At 35.4% G+C, this 23,291-nt stretch overlaps 1 protein-coding gene across 2 annotated transcripts; it reads right to left on the reverse strand.

Moving 5' to 3' along the window:
* Positions 1 to 2,807: 2,807 nt before the first annotated feature.
* On the reverse strand, positions 2,808 to 12,076 carry LOC125250205 (phospholipid scramblase 1-like). Of its 2 annotated transcripts, none has more exons than XM_048162681.1 (8): positions 10,969 to 12,076; positions 10,742 to 10,766; positions 9,538 to 9,611; positions 9,368 to 9,422; positions 9,078 to 9,283; positions 8,840 to 9,001; positions 6,139 to 6,300; positions 2,808 to 3,452 (listed from the first exon to the last, which is right to left on the reverse strand). In XM_048162681.1, exons 1-8 carry the CDS (start codon positions 11,098 to 11,100, stop codon positions 3,324 to 3,326), a joined length of 945 nt encoding a protein of 314 aa, XP_048018638.1. In that variant the 5' UTR covers positions 11,101 to 12,076; the 3' UTR covers positions 2,808 to 3,323. The 2 variants fall into 2 exon arrangements, with proteins under 2 accessions (XP_048018638.1, XP_048018639.1); XM_048162682.1 differs by lacking the exon at positions 2,808 to 3,452 and adding an exon at positions 5,284 to 6,033.
* Positions 12,077 to 23,291: the final 11,215 nt, after the last annotated feature.

Raw genomic sequence — 23,291 nt, forward strand, 5'->3', positions numbered from 1 at the left:
TTATTAGTGTAAGAGGTCAAGAGAGTTCAGGTGTGTTTACCCCTTTTTAAATAACAGAGTACTGACCGATAAATCTCACACGCTCAATAACCAGTCCTAAAAAAGCTTTAAAATTCACAGCAAAACCAGTGCGTCTAAAATGAAATGTTATGGCAAACTTATTCAACAGGAAAATCTGATTCCACCCGATACAGAGAGACATGACGCTCAAAGCAACTGACTGAGTCTAGAAAAATGGCCCTTTAAGAACAGAGCGCATTTAGTAAAAGCATCGTGAGTGTGACAATATGAGAAAAGGCAAACTGCTCGTCCCATTATACATTGCAAATGATGATCAAAAACCTTGGTACAATTGCTGATTTTAAGTAAAAACAATATACTTACTAGCTCTATTGCAATATTCTGATATATATGTATATATACAGTATATATACAATACAGTTTATTCACTATAGTTTAAAAAAAAATGGAAATAAAATATGACAAGATCTCAGAGTTACATTTTTTGATAATTGTATGAATGAAAGATCAAAAGGTTAAACAATGCAGATTTATTTTTACAGTAATCTTTGATCATATTTACCAAGGGTACCAGCAATATATTAGTGTTGTCAAACAATTAATCGCATCCTAAATAAAAGTTTGTTTTGTGTGTATATTTATGTATATATAAATACACACACACACATATATATTCATGAAATATTTACATGTGCTTATATAATTTATATTATATATAAATATCTTATATATAAATATAATATATTTTTTGTGAAATATACATGTGCATGTTTGTTTATTTATATATACATAAAAATATGCAGTACACACATATATTATGTAAACAAACTTTTATTTTGGATGTGATTAATCATGATTAATTGTTTGACAGCACATATATATATATATTTCTTGAGCAGCAAATCATCATATCAGAATGATTTCTGAAGGATCATGTGACACTGAAGACTGGAGTAATGATGCTGAAAATTCAGCTTTGATCACAGGAATAAATTACACTTTACTATATATTCACATAGAAAACATCTATTTAAAATTGTAATAATATTTCAAAATTTTTACTGTATTATTGATTAAATAAAAACAGCTTTGGTGTGCAGAAGAGACTTGTTTAAACATAAAAAAATGAATTAATTATTCCAAACATTTAACCATGTCAAATACAATTACATATATTTTTATAGATATATATAAGTGCACTACAGCTCAAAAGTTTGGAGAGTTGTAATCCTTACAGTCTTGGAGCTCTAGGTCTGATTTAAAGGGTTTTATATTATTGTCAAACATCTTAACGGTAAAGTGAATGGGATTGTAACCTGATGTTTCTCATTACAGATCTTTGATGTAAAGCAGGCAGTATTATTGGCTTTACTCTTGTCAGCATCTCTGAAATTCAGTTTAATCATGCCGTGAATCCTCCCCTGATACCTTTTCATTTAATGTGAACTGCAGGAGATTCTTTATTTCTCTGGAAGTGTGTCTCCTTTCTTTGCCCTTGTACTCCTCCACCCACCCCAGGACTCTAACACACACGGCTGTCCTGATCCTGCGACTGCTTTTAAATTAATATATTGATATTGACAAGCCATCTGCTGCAGGGCATAAATTATTGGGAGGAAGAAGGCTTTGATCACGTGCCTTTTACCATCCATGATGACATATACACCCCCTCTGGGATGAACTCCGGTGCTGCCATTTTGAAATGCATTCAATGAGCAGAAGCTTTAACAATCTGCATTTACATTCATGCATTTGTCCGATGCTTTTATGCAAAGCGACTTACATTGCTTGCATTTTATTATGCATAAATAAATCTCACCAAAACATATATAATTTGCCTAAATATATTCATAAAATCTCTGTAATGTGAAAAAAAAACAATGGCATATGGCATTTGACTTGTTAGTAATTTTTACGTAATTGTGGTATTTGTTATATACATGCTTTAATTTATGCTGATTTAAATAAAAGAAAATGTATTGCATATTATGCAAAAAATACTGTATGAGACAAATTACATTAACACTTTACAATAATGTCCTGCACTATAAAAAAATTATTTAAATTTCAATGCAACTTTTTATCTTTTGTCAAATCAACTTAGATAATTCATGTGGTTCAGATAATATTTCAAGGAACTCAAAATTTTAAGTTAAACCAACAATAATTTTTTACAATATACACTCTAAAAAATGCTGGGTTAAAAACAACACAAGTTGGGTTGAAAATGGACAAACCCAGCGATTGGGTTAAATGTTTAAGACTAGTTTTATTTAACCCAAATATTGTTTAAAAATTACTGTATTTCTTGCTTAAAATGAACCCATAATATGTTGGAAATGAATATTTATTAATATGTTTAATAAACAAACATTTGAATAATGCTTAAACAATAAACATTTATTAAATTGCTTATTAATAAATGCTCATCTTTTGAATATTATTGTTGCCTCTAGTAATTATGTGTCTGACTTTTAATTTCCAACCTATTTTGGGTTCATTTTAAGCAAGAAATACAGTAATTTTTAAACAATATTTGGGTTAAATAAAACTACCCAGCAGGTTGGGCAAACATTTAACCCAACCGCTGGGTTAAAACAACCCAATCGCTGGGTTTGTCCATTTTCAACCCAACTTGGGTTGTTTTTAACCCAGCATTTTGTATTAGTTAACATTACTTAATGCATTAACTAATGTTGATTAACAATAAACAATATTTATTAATCTTTGTTAACATTTGTAAATAATAAAAAAAAATACAATTAGTTAGCTATTGTTAACTCCATTAAATAATAACATGCAATGTTTGATTTTAATAATGTATTAGTAAATGTAGAAATTGTGGTACCTAAACAAGTGGAACCTTATTGAAACTTACCAAAATTATTTTTAAGAATAATGGGAATGACATACGTAAAATGTTCACACACACTGGGGAGAAAATGTGCTTAATTGTCATGAAAATAATGCAATTTTTCTTTTGATTTTGGGGTGAAATATGATGATCTTAACATCTAACCACACTTTAGTGATTCGTTCTGTTAATCCTTTCCAGATTCATCAAAATCAGTATTAACTATAATCTGCCGTTTCACTATCAAACTTTCAGAAAGATGTCATCTTGTGTGCCGAGTTCTCCGCCATTTACATGCACGGCAAATTGGTCAATATTCTAATCATCTTGATGAAGGTTGAGCCAGTTAAAACGACAGCCAATCAGTGTGAGTACGTCCCAGCCCTCCGGCCACCACTGACCCCTTGACCCCCCGAGTGACCCTCAGGTCAAAGGTCACCTCCTAAGGTCAACTATCTCTGGCCACTGCACTGGACAGAGTCATCTCCATGGATACAGAGCCGTCTCCGGAGGCTGTGGGTGTCATGGCGACGACCCCTGAGTAGGTGTTTTCCGAAAAGACCTTCGACTCCATCTGCTGGATTTAAACACACAGACGCTGAAGCTCAGAGAGAACAAAAGATGCGGTGTGGTTTTCCATCAGGTGCAATATAATGTTCATCATACCTGTGTGTAAAGTCAGTCTAGAGCTGATGCATTTTATTCTTCACATTTATATTTTAAAACTGAATTGGTCTTGGCCTGTTGATCTATTCTTTTCTGTTCTCTTCTATTCTTTTCTAATGACATTTCCTTTTAATGTAGTGAGACTAGAAAAATCACTAGCTAAAAACAATTGAATTATATTTGTCTTTTCCCTCCAATCTAAGAACAATTCAAGTGAATGGATTTCTTTGTCTTGAGAGTTTTCTGGTCACATGTGCGGAGATCAGATCAGAGCTGCAGTGTTACATTCATGGTGAATTATCGCCCTCTAGTGGCATTATATAAGACTTTAATGTCTAATACTCTTCTCAGTAAAAAAATAAATGTATATATTATATTATATTATATTATATTATATTATATTATATTATATTATATTATATTATATTATATTATATTATATTATAATTACCAGGCATTTCCACAGCAATGATGACAGAAAAAGTCTTAAAGGGTTAGTTCACCCAAAAATGAAAATAATGTCATTATTTACTCTCCCTCATGTCGTTCTAAACCCAAAAGACTTTCGTTTATATTCGGAACACAAATGAAGATATTTTTAATGAAATCTGAAGAGACACAATCACTTTTTACACTGAACAGATTGAATATAAGCTTTTATTCACATAAACATGGATCAGAGAACATAAACAGAAGCTCAAAAGTGCTGCCTAACCTCATTGGTTCATTTTTTGTTTACCATAACTGCTTTGATGAATGTTTATATGTGAATAAAAGCTGAAATCTGTTCATCATATAAAGTGATCGTGTTTTTTCAGAAAATTTGGACTAAAACAACTTGATTCATATGGATTAGTTTTGCGAATCTTTGAAGCTTCTTGAATGTTTTGTTTCGAATAAATGGTTCGGAGCATATGCCAAAGTCACATATGCCAATTTCAAAACACTTATGACATGATGAAGCCTCGTTTACTGAAATCACGTGACTTTGTCAGTTTGATACACGCACCAAACCACAGATTCGAAACAAAAGATTTGTAAAGCTTCATGATGGGGCGAGTGGAGCTCCACTCTCGAACAGGAAATACATCACCTCCACTAGTTTAATTACTGTATTTGTATTATTGTAAGGGTAGGTTTAGGGTTGGGGTAGGTGTAGAGGTTAGTAAAACACAAGTGGAGGTGACGTATTTCCTGTTCGAGAGTGGAGCTCCACTCGTCCATGGTCTGCAGCCTGACCCTACTCTAATTAAAGAGAGAATTTTCATTTTTGGGTGAACTTACCCTTTCAGAATGCCAGCACAGCTGAAAGGTTTGTTTGAGCTGCGCCCTCTACTGTACTGGAGTAAATATACATTTCCATCAGCCTGATTCATTTCACTTTTGTTGTGAAAGGGCCTTAACATTTGCCAAAAATAGACCTTTTTTTGTTATTATTAAAAAACAAACAAACAAGTCCAGCACAGGTGAGAAAAAGTAATGTGAAAGTAATGTAATGCATTACTTTACATAAAAATTAACGCAAGTAGTTACCTTTTTTAGGGAGTAACGCAATATTGTAATGCTTTTTAAAAATAACTTTCCCCAACACTGGTAGGCAAGTAGGCATATTCGGACGGATGCAACATTAGTATACACATGTCTTGTGGGAAATATACCACCCAGTTTTGTTGCCTTCACATGCTATCGGAATTATCGTAAATACAAGTTTCCTAGGTAAAAATTGCACACAAACTCCCTCTAAAGTAATTTATGAGGCATTATGCATGTATTATAACACATTAAGAATAAAAAAAAAACATAGACAGAGCATTAAAAAATTAAGAAAATACAGGCTGCATGTCTGTGCAATTAATTTAAGCCATCAAGGCAGCAGAGAATAATTTTTAAATTTTAAATAGGAACATTTTCTGTGTATTTCCCATGACGAGAAACCCAAAGTGCCAGTCAGCTGTGGTTGTGTTTTTCACATCATCAGCACCTACTTCATCTGTCTGTTTGTGGTTTCTGCTGTTTGCTTTACTCTCAGATAACACCTCACTGTCACCTTTCTATAAGCGAGAGCCACAAACTAAAAAAAGTCACTTTTGAAGAATAAATAAGAATAAATAAACAAGAGAGTTACGCTCCCCAGAAAAGGACATAGTATATTGTTAGTTACTTTAACAGCATTTGCCATGTGAAAGTTTTTTTTTGTTGTTATTGTTTTTGTTTGTTTGTTTATCAAGAGATTCAATATAAAAAAGCCATATTCTGTTCAATGATTCTTTTCTCTACAGCCTTTATTGGAGGATATTTTGGCAAGTAGTCATCAGACATTTGTCTTTTTTCTGTCTTCTTTCTGAAGGTGGCTTACTGTATCCAAACAGGAAACAAGATGTGTTACATGCACACAAAGATAAAAATTTCCACCTTGGTAACTTTTTTTTTTTTTTTTACAATACATCTCTTCACAGTAATGATCTTTGCTGCCTTTCATAATACAAACAGTCCTGAAAATGAATAGAGTTATAATTAATAATAATAATAATTTGTAAACAAGTCTTATAGTAAGATGCTGATTTTTTTTTTTTTTAAGTATTGTTAACTATACTTACAATGAGAATGCAGGCCCCCAGTAGAGTAGCTTTCATTTTGACTTCCAGGTTTCTCGGAAACTTCACCACAAAATCCACACCTATATTTGGGGCACTGCTTGAGAAAGGCTTGAAGATCTTGCCAAATGGTCTGTTTGTCACTGCCTCATTCAGAGACACCAGCTGTGTGTAAAAGATACAGAAATTACACCGTTAAATATATGTTGTTAAACACATTTTTCATGTTCATATAAAGTGATATAGTTCATATTAAGTGATATAAAATTAAAAAATTTTACCCAATGGCTGGGTTTGTCCATATTTGACCCAAAAAAAAATTTTTTAGAGTGTATGACTGCACATGTGCATTGACTCGTTTAGCCTGAAAAATAGGCTTTTTAAGCAACAACATTTATGGCACAGTTCATGCCAGATTTTGTTGTTGATTTGAAATATGTAATTTAATTGCGAGTTCAAGCAGTTTTTGAGATTTCAGGATTCCCCCGTTTTTGGGTGCCCAAAATCGCTGCCCGGAGGTGTTGACTTTCCTTGAACGGGACTTTGGTGTAGTGTAGGCAATTGTTTTTTTTTGTTTTTTTTCATAAGATTGAATTAACAAATTACAACTACTCATGTTACTGTAATTAAGTAATTATTGGGGTAGGCTACTTGTACTTTTTTGAGGACATTCTGTAATTACAAATTAAGCTAAGTAATCTACTTTGCTACTTGTAAAATCACATTCTGTTATTGAGTACGCCTCATAGGTACGCCTACAATTTGAATCAATATTCAAAACTTTGACTGGCATTTCAGTAGCCAATAAAAGATATCTGTTCATAAATGGACCAATGAAAACCCTGATATTTTACCAGCGGTGCGTTCTCATTCTCTCATCTCAGACAGCGACTGTCACACACACCCGCTCCTCCTGTCACTTTCTCGTTTCAGTTACAGAGCCTGAATGTCAGCGCGGAATTGCAGGTATTGTATGTATGGTGCATAATTTTTATCATACCCCCAGGTTTCTATGGCATATTTTATTGACAAATGTCAAGACGTGCTGTTAAAAATACCAACTGGTTTTGTTCTCTCTCAGATATTGAGTGCGCGCTCTCAGTGTGCAATCGTGAATCTCTCTGTGCTCTTAAAGGGTTAGTTCACCCCCAAATGAAAATTATGTCATTAATTACTCGCCCTCATGTCGTTCCACACAAGTAAGACCTTCATTTATTTCGTTTTTGATAAAATCCGATGGCTCAGTGAGGCCTGCATCACTAGCAACAACAACTCCCTTTTCAGTGCCCAAAAAGCTACTAAAGACATATTTAAAACAGTTCATGTGACTACAGTGGTTCAACCTTAAAGGTGCCCAAGAATCAAAAATTGAATTTACCTCGGCATAGTTGAATAACAAGAGTTCAGTACATGGAAAAGACATACATTGAGTTTCAAGATGGTGAGATGGAGCGTGAGATTTAAAGGGGCCGCAGCCTGAATCGGTGCATAGTTAATGATGCCTCAAAATAGGCAGTTATACAAATTTATTAAAAAAAATCTATGGGGTATTTTGAGCTGAAACTTCACAGACACATTCAGGGGACACCTTAGACTTATATTACATCTTGTGAAAGAACGTTCTAAGGCACCGTTAATATTATAAAGCATTTTTGTGCAGCAAAAATAACAAAATAGTGACTTTATTCAACAATATCTAGTGATGGGGAATTTCAAATCACTGCTTCATGAATCTTTACAAATCATTTGTTTCGAATCAGTTGTTCAGAGCGCCAAAATCACATGATTTCAGTAAGGGAGGCTTTGTTACATCATAAGTGTAAGTGAAAGTGAAAACTCAATAGTTCATGTGACTTTGGCAGTTTGATACGCGCTCTGAACCACTGATTCATAACAAATAATTCAGAAGCATCACTTTACAATATTAATGTTGAGCCACTGTAGTCACATGAAAATTCTGTCATTAATTAATTACTCACCCTCGTGTCATTCCAAAGCCATAAGACCTTTGTTCATCACACAAATCAAGATATTTTTGACGAAATCCGAGAGCTTTCTGCCCCCCCTCCCCAATAGACTCTAACGTTATTACTACTTTCAAGGCCCAGAAAGGTAGTAAAGACATTGTTAAAATAGTCCATGTGACTACAGTTGCCTTTAGTTTATGAAGTGACAAGAATAGTTTTTGTGTGCAAAAACAAATATAATGACTTTATTCAACAATTTCTTCTCATCTGTGTCAGTCTCTGACGCTGTTCACGTGAGCATGTGTCTTTACTACATTTCTGGGCCTTGAAAGAGGTAATAACGGTGCTCTCGGATTACATCAAAAACATTTTTTGGGTGAACTAACCCTCTTAAGATACACTGAATTTAAAAATTCAGGTTATAACGAATATACACTTAATGTAAAAATTCAGTGTTGTCATATTTTGAATAGGGGGGATCAGGTTTTGTCAGGATCAGTTTCCCCAGAAAATGAAATCATCTACAGCCAATGTGGGTCAGGCAACGAGGACAATGGCTTAGTATGCATATTAAATACCATTATAAATATAATCTGTTATGATTGTGGTTGTGTGGTTGATAATGTGGTTGTGAATGTTATGTTTAAGGTTACAGGACAGAAAATATCTTTGGTCAATTTAAAAACAATAAAAGTCAATAGAAAGTTGAATCTTATATCTGGGTGTATGTGCGTCACCTCAAAGATTTGATCCGTGCAGCAGGCACAAGTTTCAAGCTGTTTCACGATCTTAAATGCCGGTTCACCTCGTTCATTCTCAACGGTGAATTTAGGTAGGCAAATGTGAAAGTTTTGTCGAACATATCCAATGGTAACGTCCGGTGGAGACTGAACTTCCACCTAAAATAAACATACACCATATCATATGTAGAACAACATAATTAAGAGCTAAATAAGATAAAGATAACATTCATACCTCATTGCCGCAGCAGTTGCAAACAAACGGCCGCACCAGTCTGATGATCTCTTGATTTGAGTTATTAAAAACACTCATTATGAAGGAACGCGCTCCAGCACAGCAAGTCCTGTTACAACAATCGTTGTCCTCAAGAATAGTAAAAATCTTGTGCCCATTATCATTCTTCACAGTATATCGATTGTTAGACTTTATTCCACAGCAAACTTTAAGAAATGAAAAGGTAGGAGATAAGAGTGTTGCTAATTTGATTTTGCTGTATTTCATTCATGAAATGCTGATGAACAAACCTTCTGCACAAACTTCATCCAGACTTTGTTCTTTGTGGACAAACAATTGATCAATCTAAAATAAACATGAGAATGACATGCAGTGGAAATAAATGCATTTGTCAGAGTAACACCATTGATAAATGATAAAGATTAATAATAATTAATAAGCATCTCCAAACTTATCTGACCCGGGTCAAGGTCTCCAGAAGAGAGGGACAGTGGTACGGGTCTGAGGAAGACATCATTGCGGTGTTCTCTAGTGCTGTATAAACATAACCATGTATCAAACAGCTTTGTTAAGCAGATGACTACACACAAAAATATATTGTGTATTATCAGTGAAAATGGATGTCATCCTTCTACACAACTTTCAGTCAGGTTTATTCAACAATCTCTAGTGATGTGCGATTTCAAAACACTGCTTCGTTGAATCTTTTGTTATGAATCAGTGGTTCGGAGCGTGTATCAAACCTCCAAAGTCACATGAACTATTGAAATTGCGAAACACTTATGATATAACAAAGCCTCGTTTACTGAAATCATGTGACTTTGCCGCTCCGAACCACTGATTTGAAACAAAAAGATTCGTAAAGGCCGTTATTTTGTTTTTTTGGCGCACAGAAAGTATTCTTGTCGCTTCATAACATTAAGGTTGAACCACTGTAGTCACATGACCTGTTTTAAACATGTCTTCAGTAGCTTTCTGGGTGTTTGAAAGTGTTAATTATCTATGCAGGCCTCACTGAGCCGTCAGATTTTATCAAAAATATCTTAATTTGTGTTCTGAAGTTGAACAAAGGTCTTACAGGTGTGAAACGACATGAGTGAGTGATTAATGACAGAATTTTTATATTTGGGTGAACTAACTCTTTAACTGTATTGAATATATAAGGATAATATTAATTAAATAAAAGGTCGCTTAAGTGAACCTAAACCCCCTTTCATGACTCCTAAGTACACTTTTTAAAAAGGGAAATTTGTAAAAATGTTTTAAACATTTTAAAGTACATTTTAAATAACTATTTAAAATACTTATTAAATACATGACATATTAAAGAAATGACATCTTATTTTACTGTATCTGTACATTTCACAGTACACTTTAAGCATATTTAAAAGACAATAGAAGTAATTATAATATTACATATTGAGGTGTATTTAAATCCTACTTACCGGTTTATGAAAAACACTCTTAAGTTTGACTACTAAATTTATGTCTGAAAACATTACATTAAGTTTGCATTTATTCTTTTAAATGCAACTTCTATTTTTAAAAGTATGTTAATGTGTACTTTTTATCTTGTCTCGACCATAGTCTGAATCTACACAGTGCCTGTTGTAGTCAAACAAACAAAACGGGCACAGATAAACATCCCCCTTTAACAAACTCACCTGACAATTCCATATTTGATTGTATCTGTGCAGAGAGAATAAATAAATTAGACATCAATATTATTTAGTGTTAAAGTTTCTTCTCTTTTATTGTTTATTTATTGTAATAAAAACACTGTAAGACTTTATAAAACTGCACATTCATATATTGAATCCAAAATTAAAAATTGATTAAATTGAAATTAAATTATTTTAAATTATCATATATTGTGAGATGCCATACATACCAGTGTGATGCGAATCGTCTGTTTGGCAGTGGCACTGATGAGTACAGGAAATGTTTCTCTCGTGACAAAAAAAGTAAAGGTTCTTTTGTTTTTTGCCAGCATGGTTTGTGGTTGAAGAGTGGTTTGGCCCATTTTCAGGTGTAGTTACTTTTAGTCTTAACAACTTGCAAATGTTCAGTTAATTCTAATAAATTTATGTAAGTAAATAAATATGCCATAAATAATTGCAGGCATTTTTCCCCTTTGAATGTCTGCTTTATCAAATTTACATTTTTTGTAAATAGACATTTTTTTGCAGTTTGGACCTTACCCATGCTATAAATGTAACAGTTATTATTAGTTTCATTTTGTTTTGGTTCTTGTTCCCTGCCATTTGCATGTTGACCTAGTTTCCTATTTAGCATTTAAACTCTGAGTTCCCTTTCAGTCAGTCGTTAGACGTAATGTCAGAGCTGAACTGACGGATTGGGATCTTACCTGAGAGCCCAATCACCATTGAGAAGCTTCCTGAAGCAGTGTTTTGAAATCGGCCATCACTAAATAAGTCGTTATTTTGTTTTTTTGGAGCACCAAAAATATTCTCGTGGCTTTATAATATTAATATTGAACCACTGTACTCACATGAACTGATTTAAATATGTTTTTAGTACATTAATGGATCTTGAGAGAGGAAACTTGATGTTTCTCTCTGTTTGTCATTCACTCTGATAAGCAGTTTAAATCAGTGTATTGACTGAGTGCCGTCTGCCACTGCACTGTAAAAACATTTTTTTTTTTTTCCATGATTTCTTATCACAACTGTTCACAAAACCTTTTGTCAAATCAGATAAGGTTCACAAATGTTGTTCAGATAACAGTATTTTGAGTTTGTTGAATAAACTAATCTCTTTCTCTATTAAATCAAATTTTTATTTAAATGAACTCAAAATTTTAATGTAACTAGATTGGGCTACATTTTAACTTAAACCAACAAATAATTTTTACAGTACGATTGTGTCTTTAATCATTTCTGTGCATGATGCTAATCTAATGCCACACCAATAATAAGTTTTATTTTAAAAGTTTAATGCAATTAAAATAACATTTTCTAAAGTACGTCTTCACATTCAGTTTTCACTGGAGGAAAACAATAGTGCGATGAGGAGTGAACGCAGTGAAAATGTCTCAGGTTACGCATGTAATCATGGTTCTCTGAGAAGAGAATTAGATACCGCGTACTTTTGAGGGAACTTGCGCTACGTCGAAACTCTTCGATTCCAGTGGGAACATTTAAACCCACGCCGCCATACTGACAAGAGCCTGTCTGTGTGAAACCTGTCGTGCACACTAAGACAAGAGCACACTGGACCCAGGAGTGTAGTCAAAATCTAGCTCACAATTTAGCAAATTGAGGGAACGAAATAGTAAATCGTGTGCATGATTTATAAATCGAAGGAAACACTTAGTAAAGCATGCGCATGATTTAGCCTACTATTTTTTTTCCTGCATGTTATGTGCGAGGCTCTGTAAAAAAAAAAAAAAGCGTTCTTCCACCTACGGAACAAGTTATTTGTTTCTGATGCAGAAAAGTTCATTTATGCATTCATGACATTTAAACTAGATTACTGTAATGCATTACTAGCTGGTTCTCCTGCATCTTCAATAAACAAGCTACAATTAGTCCAAAATGCAGCTGCTAGAGTTCTTACCAGGTCAAGAAAATATGATCGTATAACCCCAATTTTATCATCTCTACACTGGTTACCTATAAAGTACTGCTAGAGACCTATAAGGCCCTTAATGGTTAAGCTCCTGTGTATTTAACTGATCTTCTATCGCCCCACAATCCATCACGCTCTTTAAGATCACAAAACTCTAGTACCAAGGATAGCTAAGTCCACTAAAGTAGGGGGAGCGTTTTCACATTTGGCTCCTAAACTCTGGAATATTCTGGAATGTTCGGAGCTCAGACTCACTTTAGCCAAGCATTCACATAATGCATCTAATATCCTTGTAATCCAGTTATATCAGATCAAATGCACATTGAGTATCTTTGCTTAATCTTATGAACAGCCGTTTCACTCGTATATATATGTCACAATAGGGAAGAACTGTTTCATGCCAACTTTACAAGAGCTGCAATAATTTATTGTAAATTAAATAATCCTATTCCCTTATTCAGATAAATATGAACCTAACTTCTTGATGTGGAAAGTGTACATGTACATGTATTTTCTCATGTTTTTAGTGCCCACTTGTGGAGGAATCATGCAAAACTCTTTTTCTTGATTTCTTGATTCATCGACTCAGATCCAGAACAGCCGGTGAGTTTCTGTCTCGTCTTTGTTCATTCATCTGAACATTAGTGACAGTGTTGTGCTGATTTTTCTAGTGAAGGATGTTGGTATTGTGTGATAAAATGCATACGTTCACTGCAGAAACACATCTTTAGTTTTTGTGTATTTTTAACATTTTAACAACATGCTAGAAAATAACTTTTTTGCAGCATATCTTGACTGTGTTTTCACTCAGTGTTTGTCTCTTGTTTTTCATTACAAATATCTAAGCATTCTTAAATCACGACACATTTACTGGATAAGCAAAATAATTTAAGATATTAATCATTTTCTGAAAAATGTATCCAAATGAAGTGTTTATGCTTAAAAAAGCAAAATATTGTCAAATGGGATCAGAAAATTATCCAGTTTTCCCTCTGAAATGAGATTCATTTTCTGATGGTCTCAAAACACGGCGTCATGAAGCTTTGAATCTTCATGAATCATTTGTTTAGAATCAGAGGTTCAGAGCGAGAATCAAACTGCCAAAGTCACGTGAACCATTGATATTTCGAAACACTTATGATGTAACGAAGCCTCGTTTACTAAAATCACATGATTTAACGTTCCGAAACTCTGATTCGAAACACAAGATTCGTAAAGATTCGAAGCTTCCTGAAGCAGTGTTTTGAAATCACCTGCAATGCAGGCCTCACTGAACCATTGGATTTTATGAAAAATATCTTAATTTGTGTTCTGAAGATGAATGAAGGTCTTACTGATGGGGAACGACATGAGGGTGAGTAATGACAGAATTTTTATTTTTGGGTGAACTAACCCTTTAAGTAAAGGTATCTTGTAGGAGTTTGACGAGATCTCATGAGATTAAAATGTGATGAGATTTCTCGTTGAAGGAAAAAAAAAGCTGTCTCATGAGGGTGAATTTAGGATAGAATATGCCGCTGCTATGATTATATTTTATAGGAATAAAAACCATTAAATCACCTGGATAACAGTCGCCGCCAATCCCTATTCACAGAGTACACAAGTTCGAGAAATTGAAAGTAAACTCAATCGTGCATTCAAGCAGAATTCAAATGAAAAGAACACTGAATCAAAAGTGCATTTTAAACATGGTTAGTGGTTCTGAAAAGATAAACTTAAGTTAGTCGATTCAGTGAGGAAGTGAGTTAAAGGTGCCATAGAATGCTTTTTCACAAGATGTAATATAAGTCTAAGGTGTCCCCTGAATGTGTCTGTGAAGTTTCAGCTCAAAATACCACATAGATTTTTTTAATTCATTTTTTTTTAACTGCCTATTTTGGGGCATAATTTTAAATGTGCCGATTCAGCGTGCTTCCCCTTTAAATCCTTGTGCTCCCCGCCCCCAAGCTCACATCTCTATAATACATTGCATAAACAAAGTTCACACAGCTAATATAACCCTCAAAATGGATCTTTACAAAGTGTTCGTCATGCAGCATGTCTAATCGCGTAAGTACAGTATTTATTTGGATGTTTACATTTGATTCTGAATGAGTTTGATAGTATGCTGCGGATAACGGGGCTAAAGTTGTGTTTGTGAATTATACAGACTGCAAGTATTTAAAAATGAAAATAATGACACGACTCTGATCTTCTCAGTAAGAAACAATGGTAACTTTAACCACATTTAACAGTACATTAGCAACATGCTAATGGAACATTTAGAAAGACAATTTACAAACATCACTAAAAATATCATGATATCATGGATCATGTCAGTTATTATTGCTCCATCTGCCATTTTTCGCTATTGTCTTTACTTGCTTACCTAGTCTGATGATTCAGCTGTGCACAGATCCAAACGTTACAGTTTTTCTTGATTGTTTACACACATTTTCTGAAAGCATGCCTCATACTCTCAGAACTCTACACACAAATCAAACAACTCACACACAATGGGCAAAACCCCTCAATTCTCCTGCAAAATGAAACTTTACATTCAAAACAATGTTCTTTCTTATAAAAATGGTATTTTGTTTTCAAATGACACACACAAACCATCATATGAATAGACATTTATAAGAACCAGTTGAACACTGATGTGCTCTATGTAAAACACTTCTCCATTCATCATAATGACTTTGGTCTTTATTTGGTTCAGTGTTACACTTACTACAGACAGTACATACATAAGTGTGTTGTAAAATATTTGTAGTATATATATATATATATATATATATATATATATATATATATATATATATACATATATATGTATGTATGTGTATATATATATATATATATATATATATATATATATACATACATATACATACATATACATATATACATACATATACATATATATATATATATATACATACATATACATATATACATACGTATACATATATATATACACATACATATACATATATATATATATATATATATATATATATATACATATATATGTATATATAGTCAGAACACACAAATACACGGTAACAAATATATTTTATTTTTCCAACAAAAACAATTTACAGTGCACATCCCAACCAATGCAAAGTTGCACATACCGTACAAAACAACAGAAGAATTTACTGTATACAGTTACAGTAAAAAAAAACTATGCTGCTCTGCCTCTGTTTCCATTGTTGGCATCCATTGCTCCAAAACAGAAGAGCTCACCTGTTGCCCTTTTATGCTAAAGCTCTGTTTGCTAATTGTAAAAATGTGTGACAGGTGTTTGCCCATGTGATGAGTCAGTGTGCATATTTGAATGGCAGTGTGTTCCATGTGAAAACAAGAGATTTTTCTGCCCGAAAATTGTGCCAAATGCAGAGAATTGTGTGTAGTGTTTTGAAAAAAGTGTGTTTTAGAACTGCAATGTGAGTGTAAAGCAGGAATTGTGCTTGTAGTTTAGCAGAATTGTTTCAGGGGGTTGGTGCATGAGTTACATGCTGTGGTCATTGTGTCTCAAGTACCAATATTTGTGTGTAAACAATTGAGAAAAACTGTAATACTGGCTTGTTTAATGCCTTGAACATGGGCTGGCATATGCAAATATTGGGGTCATACATATTAATGATCCCGACTGTTGCATCACAGTCTGTGTTGAGATTTGCCTGTTCTTCGGAGCTCTTTTGAACAAATGAGATTTACACAAGGAGGAGGAAACAATGGTGTTTGAGACTCACTGTATGTCATTTCCATGTACTGAACTCTTGTTATTCAACTAGGCCAAGGTAAATTCAATTTTCAATTCTATGGCACCTTTAAATTACCAATTGAGTCCATGATTCAGACTGAAAACTCTTGTGTCTGATTCACATTGGTCACATTCACACTGTCAGTTTTTTGGGATTGACAATCGCATTTACTTACAGGTGTGAATCTTGAAATGTTTCGTTCACCCAGCAACTTACAGTAGCGTCTGGAATACTGTCTGTATGAATGTGCAAATGAGAGTCAAGCCTGTATTCTCTTACTAGTAACCATAACGACAGTGACCAACATAATATTAATAATACATCATCCATAAAACTGAAAAGTATTATCACTTTTGACATGACAAAAGACTAATTGAACCACGAGTTCATCTATCAAAATTTCATTAACCAACAGCAGCATGTAAACACGCGATAGCCAGAGTCTTTAACAGTTGCACTCGCGTGTCACGTGCTTTTCGACATCTCACGCATGGCATTTGAATTTGGAAAAGAAACACAAAACTGACTGGAGCCACTCCGGTGGAGAACAGTGACTGGACCTAACACCTTCAGATGACACACAGCTCACATCTCTGTCGCAGTAAGTAACCGAAAGCAAAACCACACACAGAACACCTTAGCAGAGCGGCTCTCTTGACAGACAACTAGTTGTCCAGTACGGTTCAGTTCACACAGCACAAATATTCTGAGAATGCGGTTGTGAGTCCTGAAAATTTACATGTGAGTTCGTACTGTGTGTGAACGCAACAGTATTAAGGACTCAAATACAGGACTGACAACCGTATTCTGCTGCTGTGTTAATGTGGCCATTGATTGCAATCTCCCTATTCTAGCTTATGCTACTCTAAGCAAGGTCTGAAACTTATATTGTTACCACTTCTTGTGTCTATTTGCCTTTTCACAATGATCGCTTATTGTATTCCTCACTTGTAAGTCACTTTGGATAAAAGCATCTGTTAACTGAATAAATGTAAGCGTAAATGATTAATCTCAGTCTGTGTTTACAGCACTGCTTATGTGCATCAGATTGTGTTTGATCACAGTATACAGAATATAACTGTTTAACTTTTGTTCTTGGGATATTTAAATCCTTTTCTTTCCTTCCATCAGGACGTGTCAGTCTGGCTCGACGTCTGTTCAGGTGGTGCTCAGGTGAAACTTTACTGCAGATGTCAGAATACTTTTAATTAGAGAGAAATAAAATAACTGACATTTCTGTTCAACCAGATTCATTCTGTTAAATGTTTCTTTTAGAAATCGTTACAGAGCATCTGTGTTGAAGAAGATCATTATCCACTGAACATATATGTTTCAGTTAATCATGCTGTAGTGAACAGCACATTCTAGGGCCCAGTTTATGGCCGGGCCCCTCTCTGTCCGTAACAGCGGACAAAGGTTTGCTACATTTTGATTGGATCTTGGTGGCCTAACACAAACAAACTGTCCTACGCCATCAGATAAAGATGTAAGGACAACATCCAGACCCCACTTAGAGGGTAAGAAGAAGACCTCTTGTACCAAGCCTGGGAAGGACAAGACTTCTCATTGGTCCACAGGCAGTTACTGCCCTTCACCCATCTAGACACTACTTCCTAAGGTTGGCCAGAGACATAAAAATTCCTCGGGACCTTAGCAGCAATGGGTGAAACAAAGAGAGATCACAAAGATCCATCCAAATCCATTCTAAACTATGTTTGAAAACCTTAGAACTGATGCAAACTACACATCCATTTCATACTTATTCACAGAAATAAGTATTCTCAGTGACAGCTATTTGTAGTGCAACATCTGATACAAATTCAGCTGTCAATGTACAATTGAATGACAGTTCCATCTTTTTCCATCATGTTTACTCTCTATTTGTTTAGAATATTGCCAAAGGTATTCTGGTGGTGGTTTGGAAAGTGAGAAATGCGTTGGTAAACTTTAAAGACACTGTAAAGACTTCCAACTTTGTGCTTAATGCAAATGAGTTCCACAGGAGAAAGAAGGGTGGGTCACACTCTGTGTGTCCCCTCTGATGCCAGCAGCCAATCACAGCACTCGAATGGAGAAGCGCCAAAATGCAATCTCCTCCTCATAAAGGTACCCTTTCAACAGACACTCCTTGTTCTGAGTCTCCCATCGGGTGAGACACAACAGATACAACACTGTTCTGAGCCTTTGGTCCATCCAGAAGAGACAACAACAGATCCCATGATCTGAGTCTACAGCTTGTGAGGCAGCAACAGAGACGACTATGTTCTAAGCCTCCAGCTTGTGAGGAAAGAGACATCAACAAACACTACGTTCAGAGTTTCCATCCAGTGAGACAGTGACGACATCTGCAACAAGGTTAAGCTTAGGAGAGCAAACCTTCACTCCAAGGTACCTTCATCTGCGTGTTCCAGATTGTTAAGGACCTTCTTCACCTACACCAGGGCCTCATCTGTGTGTTCCAGATTTTAGGACCCTTTGGTGCTCCAAGAGATCAGCAGATCATCCCACAGAGCTTTGTGCTAAGACTGTTGAAACAGATTCTGGCTCCTCCCCCCACTGCATTGTCATCCAGCACAACCAGTGGAAGACGTCACCGTCATCGGACTCAACCAAGTGGAACGTAAATATCACTTAACCAAGCCTCTTTCCAGAGACCTTGGCATTGTTGTATATTATCAGTATATAGTTTCCTAATTCCTATTAGATTCAATATAGCTGATGTTAGTCAATAACAAATAATCTCTCGTTTATTTGTTTGTTGCATAATAAGGTTCTCCACCTTATTATTTTCAGAGAAACAGTTTATCTTTCCATAAGATAGCGTAACTCTTCCATAGCCACACTCAACATAATCACTTGTATTCTATGTAGCTTATGCACTTTATTCCTTTATCATTCATGGTATTCATTTAGTAGTCGTGTTAGTTATTCTTGTTTATCTTTTGTTAATAAAATTTATTTTATTACACTTGTGTCTTGTGCTGATAATACAGAAAAGGTTCTACAAGTTAGCAATATCACCAATCTTTCAGATGAATCAGCTGACCACTTTACATTAATTCTAAATGAATGAAAGCCCCTGTTGGGAGTGTTCTCATACTGCCAAGGTAAAAGACCTTGACTGGTGCCCTGAACAAGGGAAAAAGGGGGAAGTGGTCATCTGATGTACTCATAACCACACCTTAAGAGATGTGTGATCCAAAAATCACAACGTCAGCGGTGACGTGAGTACCAGTCCCTATTTTACTTCGCGTCCTTGGATGGACAAAGTAAAAATCACTACATAATTGGCGTCCCTGGGTGGGCTAACTTAGATTGAAATGAGCCTCCTGTTTTATCAACACAAGTCAATACACTAAAAGATAACATACGAAGTAACTTTAGCAGGAAACAAGTCAGAAACCAATTGCATAGCAAGAGTGGTTCTCTCTAAGCCTGATTGATAGTTTCCCTGCTAGACTCTTTGGTACTATTTATGAATAGGATTGGTTGCAAAGTGTATAGAATTGTGATTTAATTGTGGCATAGAGCTTCCATTAGTTTTGCAATGTTGTAATTATTGATTATAACTAATTGTTACAAGAAATATAGCATATGGTGTTCACTTTGTAAGTCTATCATACGGTTTTGGAATTTTTATGTGAACCTGTCAGGTAAGGGTAGTGCCCTCTGACAAGTTATAGACAAGTGCTAGAATTCTGACCCCTTAGTGTGTGTGACATTCATTGTCTAGAGTGGCTTAGAGCTGCTTACACTTTTGGTAAACTTTAAGAGTTTAGCTAATTCAGGTGGTGTATTTATTTATTATATATACAAGTATATATAATAAATAAAGATGGCTGATATGACCGCTGAAGCAGTAAGCCAGGCCTTAAAGGGCGCTTCACTAATAAAGCTTCTTTCCAGCCTAGCACTAAATTGGCCTGTACAACCTAACCAGGCCACAGATAAAATATCCCTTCCCCAAGAACAAAACAAAGATTTGTTCCAGGAACTCAAAAATGAACTAGCTGATCTGCGTAGGGATAATTTAAAATTAAGGGCTAAAATATGCAAATTGTCATCAGAGACAAAAAGCTTACAGTCCATTACTGACAGTCAGGATGTTGAACTTAAAAGAGTCCAAACTGACTTGGGATATTTAAATCCTTTTCTTTCCTTCCATCAGGACGTGTCAGTCTGGCTCGACGTCTGTTCAGGTGGTGCTCAGGTGAAACTTTAGAGAGAAATAAAATTTAGAGAGAAATAAAATAACTGACATTTCTGTTCAACCAGATTCATTCTGTTAAATGTTTCTTTTAGAAATCGTTACAGAGCATCTGTGTTGAAGAAGATCATTATCCACTGAACATATATGTTTCAGTTAATCATGCTGTAGTGAACAGCACATTCTAGGGCCCAGTTTATGGCCGGGCCCCTCTCTGTCCGTAACAGCGGACAAAGGTTTGCTACATTTTGATTGGATCTTGGTGGCCTAACACAAACAAACTGTCCTACGCCATCAGATAAAGATGTAAGGACAACATCCAGACCCCACTTAGAGGGTAAGAAGAAGACCTCTTGTACCAAGCCTGGGAAGGACAAGACTTCTCATTGGTCCACAGGCAGTTACTGCCCTTCACCCATCTAGACACTACTTCCTAAGGTTGGCCAGAGACATAAAAATTCCTCGGGACCTTAGCAGCAATGGGTGAAACAAAGAGAGATCACAAAGATCCATCCGAATCCATTCTAAACTATGTTTGAAAACCTTAGAACTGATGCAAACTACACATCCATTTCATACTTATTCACAGAAATAAGTATTCTCAGTGACAGCTATTTGTAGTGCAACATCTGATACAAATTCAGCTGTCAATGTACAATTGAATGACAGTTCCATCTTTTTCCATCATGTTTACTCTCTATTTGTTTAGAATATTGCCAAAGGTATTCTGGTGGTGGTTTGGAAAGTGAGAAATGCGTTGGTAAACTTTAAAGACACTGTAAAGACTTCCAACTTTGTGCTTAATGCAAATGAGTTCCACAGGAGAAAGAAGGGTGGGTCACACTCTGTGTGTCCCCTCTGATGCCAGCAGCCAATCACAGCACTCGAATGGAGAAGCGCCAAAATGCAATCTCCTCCTCATAAAGGTACCCTTTCAACAGACACTCCTTGTTCTGAGTCTCCCATCGGGTGAGACACAACAGATACAACACTGTTCTGAGCCTTTGGTCCATCCAGAAGAGACAACAACAGATCCCATGATCTGAGTCTACAGCTTGTGAGGCAGCAACAGAGACGACTATGTTCTAAGCCTCCAGCTTGTGAGGAAAGAGACATCAACAAACACTACGTTCAGAGTTTCCATCCAGTGAGACAGTGACGACATCTGCAACAAGGTTAAGCTTAGGAGAGCAAACCTTCACTCCAAGGTACCTTCATCTGCGTGTTCCAGATTGTTAAGGACCTTCTTCACCTACACCAGGGCCTCATCTGTGTGTTCCAGATTTTAGGACCCTTTGGTGCTCCAAGAGATCAGCAGATCATCCCACAGAGCTTTGTGCTAAGACTGTTGAAACAGATTCTGGCTCCTCCCCCCACTGCATTGTCATCCAGCACAACCAGTGGAAGACGTCACCGTCATCGGACTCAACCAAGTGGAACGTAAATATCACTTAACCAAGCCTCTTTCCAGAGACCTTGGCATTGTTGTATATTATCAGTATATAGTTTCCTAATTCCTATTAGATTCAATATAGCTGATGTTAGTCAATAACAAATAATCTCTCGTTTATTTGTTTGTTGCATAATAAGGTTCTCCACCTTATTATTTTCAGAGAAACAGTTTATCTTTCCATAAGATAGCGTAACTCTTCCATAGCCACACTCAACATAATCACTTGTATTCTATGTAGCTTATGCACTTTATTCCTTTATCATTCATGGTATTCATTTAGTAGTCGTGTTAGTTATTCTTGTTTATCTTTTGTTAATAAAATTTATTTTATTACACTTGTGTCTTGTGCTGATAATACAGAAAAGGTTCTACAAGTTAGCAATATCACCAATCTTTCAGATGAATCAGCTGACCACTTTACATTAATTCTAAATGAATGAAAGCCCCTGTTGGGAGTGTTCTCATACTGCCAAGGTAAAAGACCTTGACTGGTGCCCTGAACAAGGGAAAAAGGGGGAAGTGGTCATCTGATGTACTCATAACCACACCTTAAGAGATGTGTGATCCAAAAATCACAACGTCAGCGGTGACGTGAGTACCAGTCCCTATTTTACTTCGCGTCCTTGGATGGACAAAGTAAAAATCACTACATAATTGGCGTCCCTGGGTGGGCTAACTTAGATTGAAATGAGCCTCCTGTTTTATCAACACAAGTCAATACACTAAAAGATAACATACGAAGTAACTTTAGCAGGAAACAAGTCAGAAACCAATTGCATAGCAAGAGTGGTTCTCTCTAAGCCTGATTGATAGTTTCCCTGCTAGACTCTTTGGTACTATTTATGAATAGGATTGGTTGCAAAGTGTATAGAATTGTGATTTAATTGTGGCATAGAGCTTCCATTAGTTTTGCAATGTTGTAATTATTGATTATAACTAATTGTTACAAGAAATATAGCATATGGTGTTCACTTTGTAAGTCTATCATACGGTTTTGGAATTTTTATGTGAACCTGTCAGGTAAGGGTAGTGCCCTCTGACAAGTTATAGACAAGTGCTAGAATTCTGACCCCTTAGTGTGTGTGACATTCATTGTCTAGAGTGGCTTAGAGCTGCTTACACTTTTGGTAAACTTTAAGAGTTTAGCTAATTCAGGTGGTGTATTTATTTATTATATATACAAGTATATATAATAAATAAAGATGGCTGAT

The sequence above is a fragment of the Megalobrama amblycephala genome, linkage group LG17 (assembly GCF_018812025.1).
Source record: "Megalobrama amblycephala isolate DHTTF-2021 linkage group LG17, ASM1881202v1, whole genome shotgun sequence".
Lineage (NCBI taxonomy): Eukaryota > Metazoa > Chordata > Actinopteri > Cypriniformes > Xenocyprididae > Megalobrama > Megalobrama amblycephala.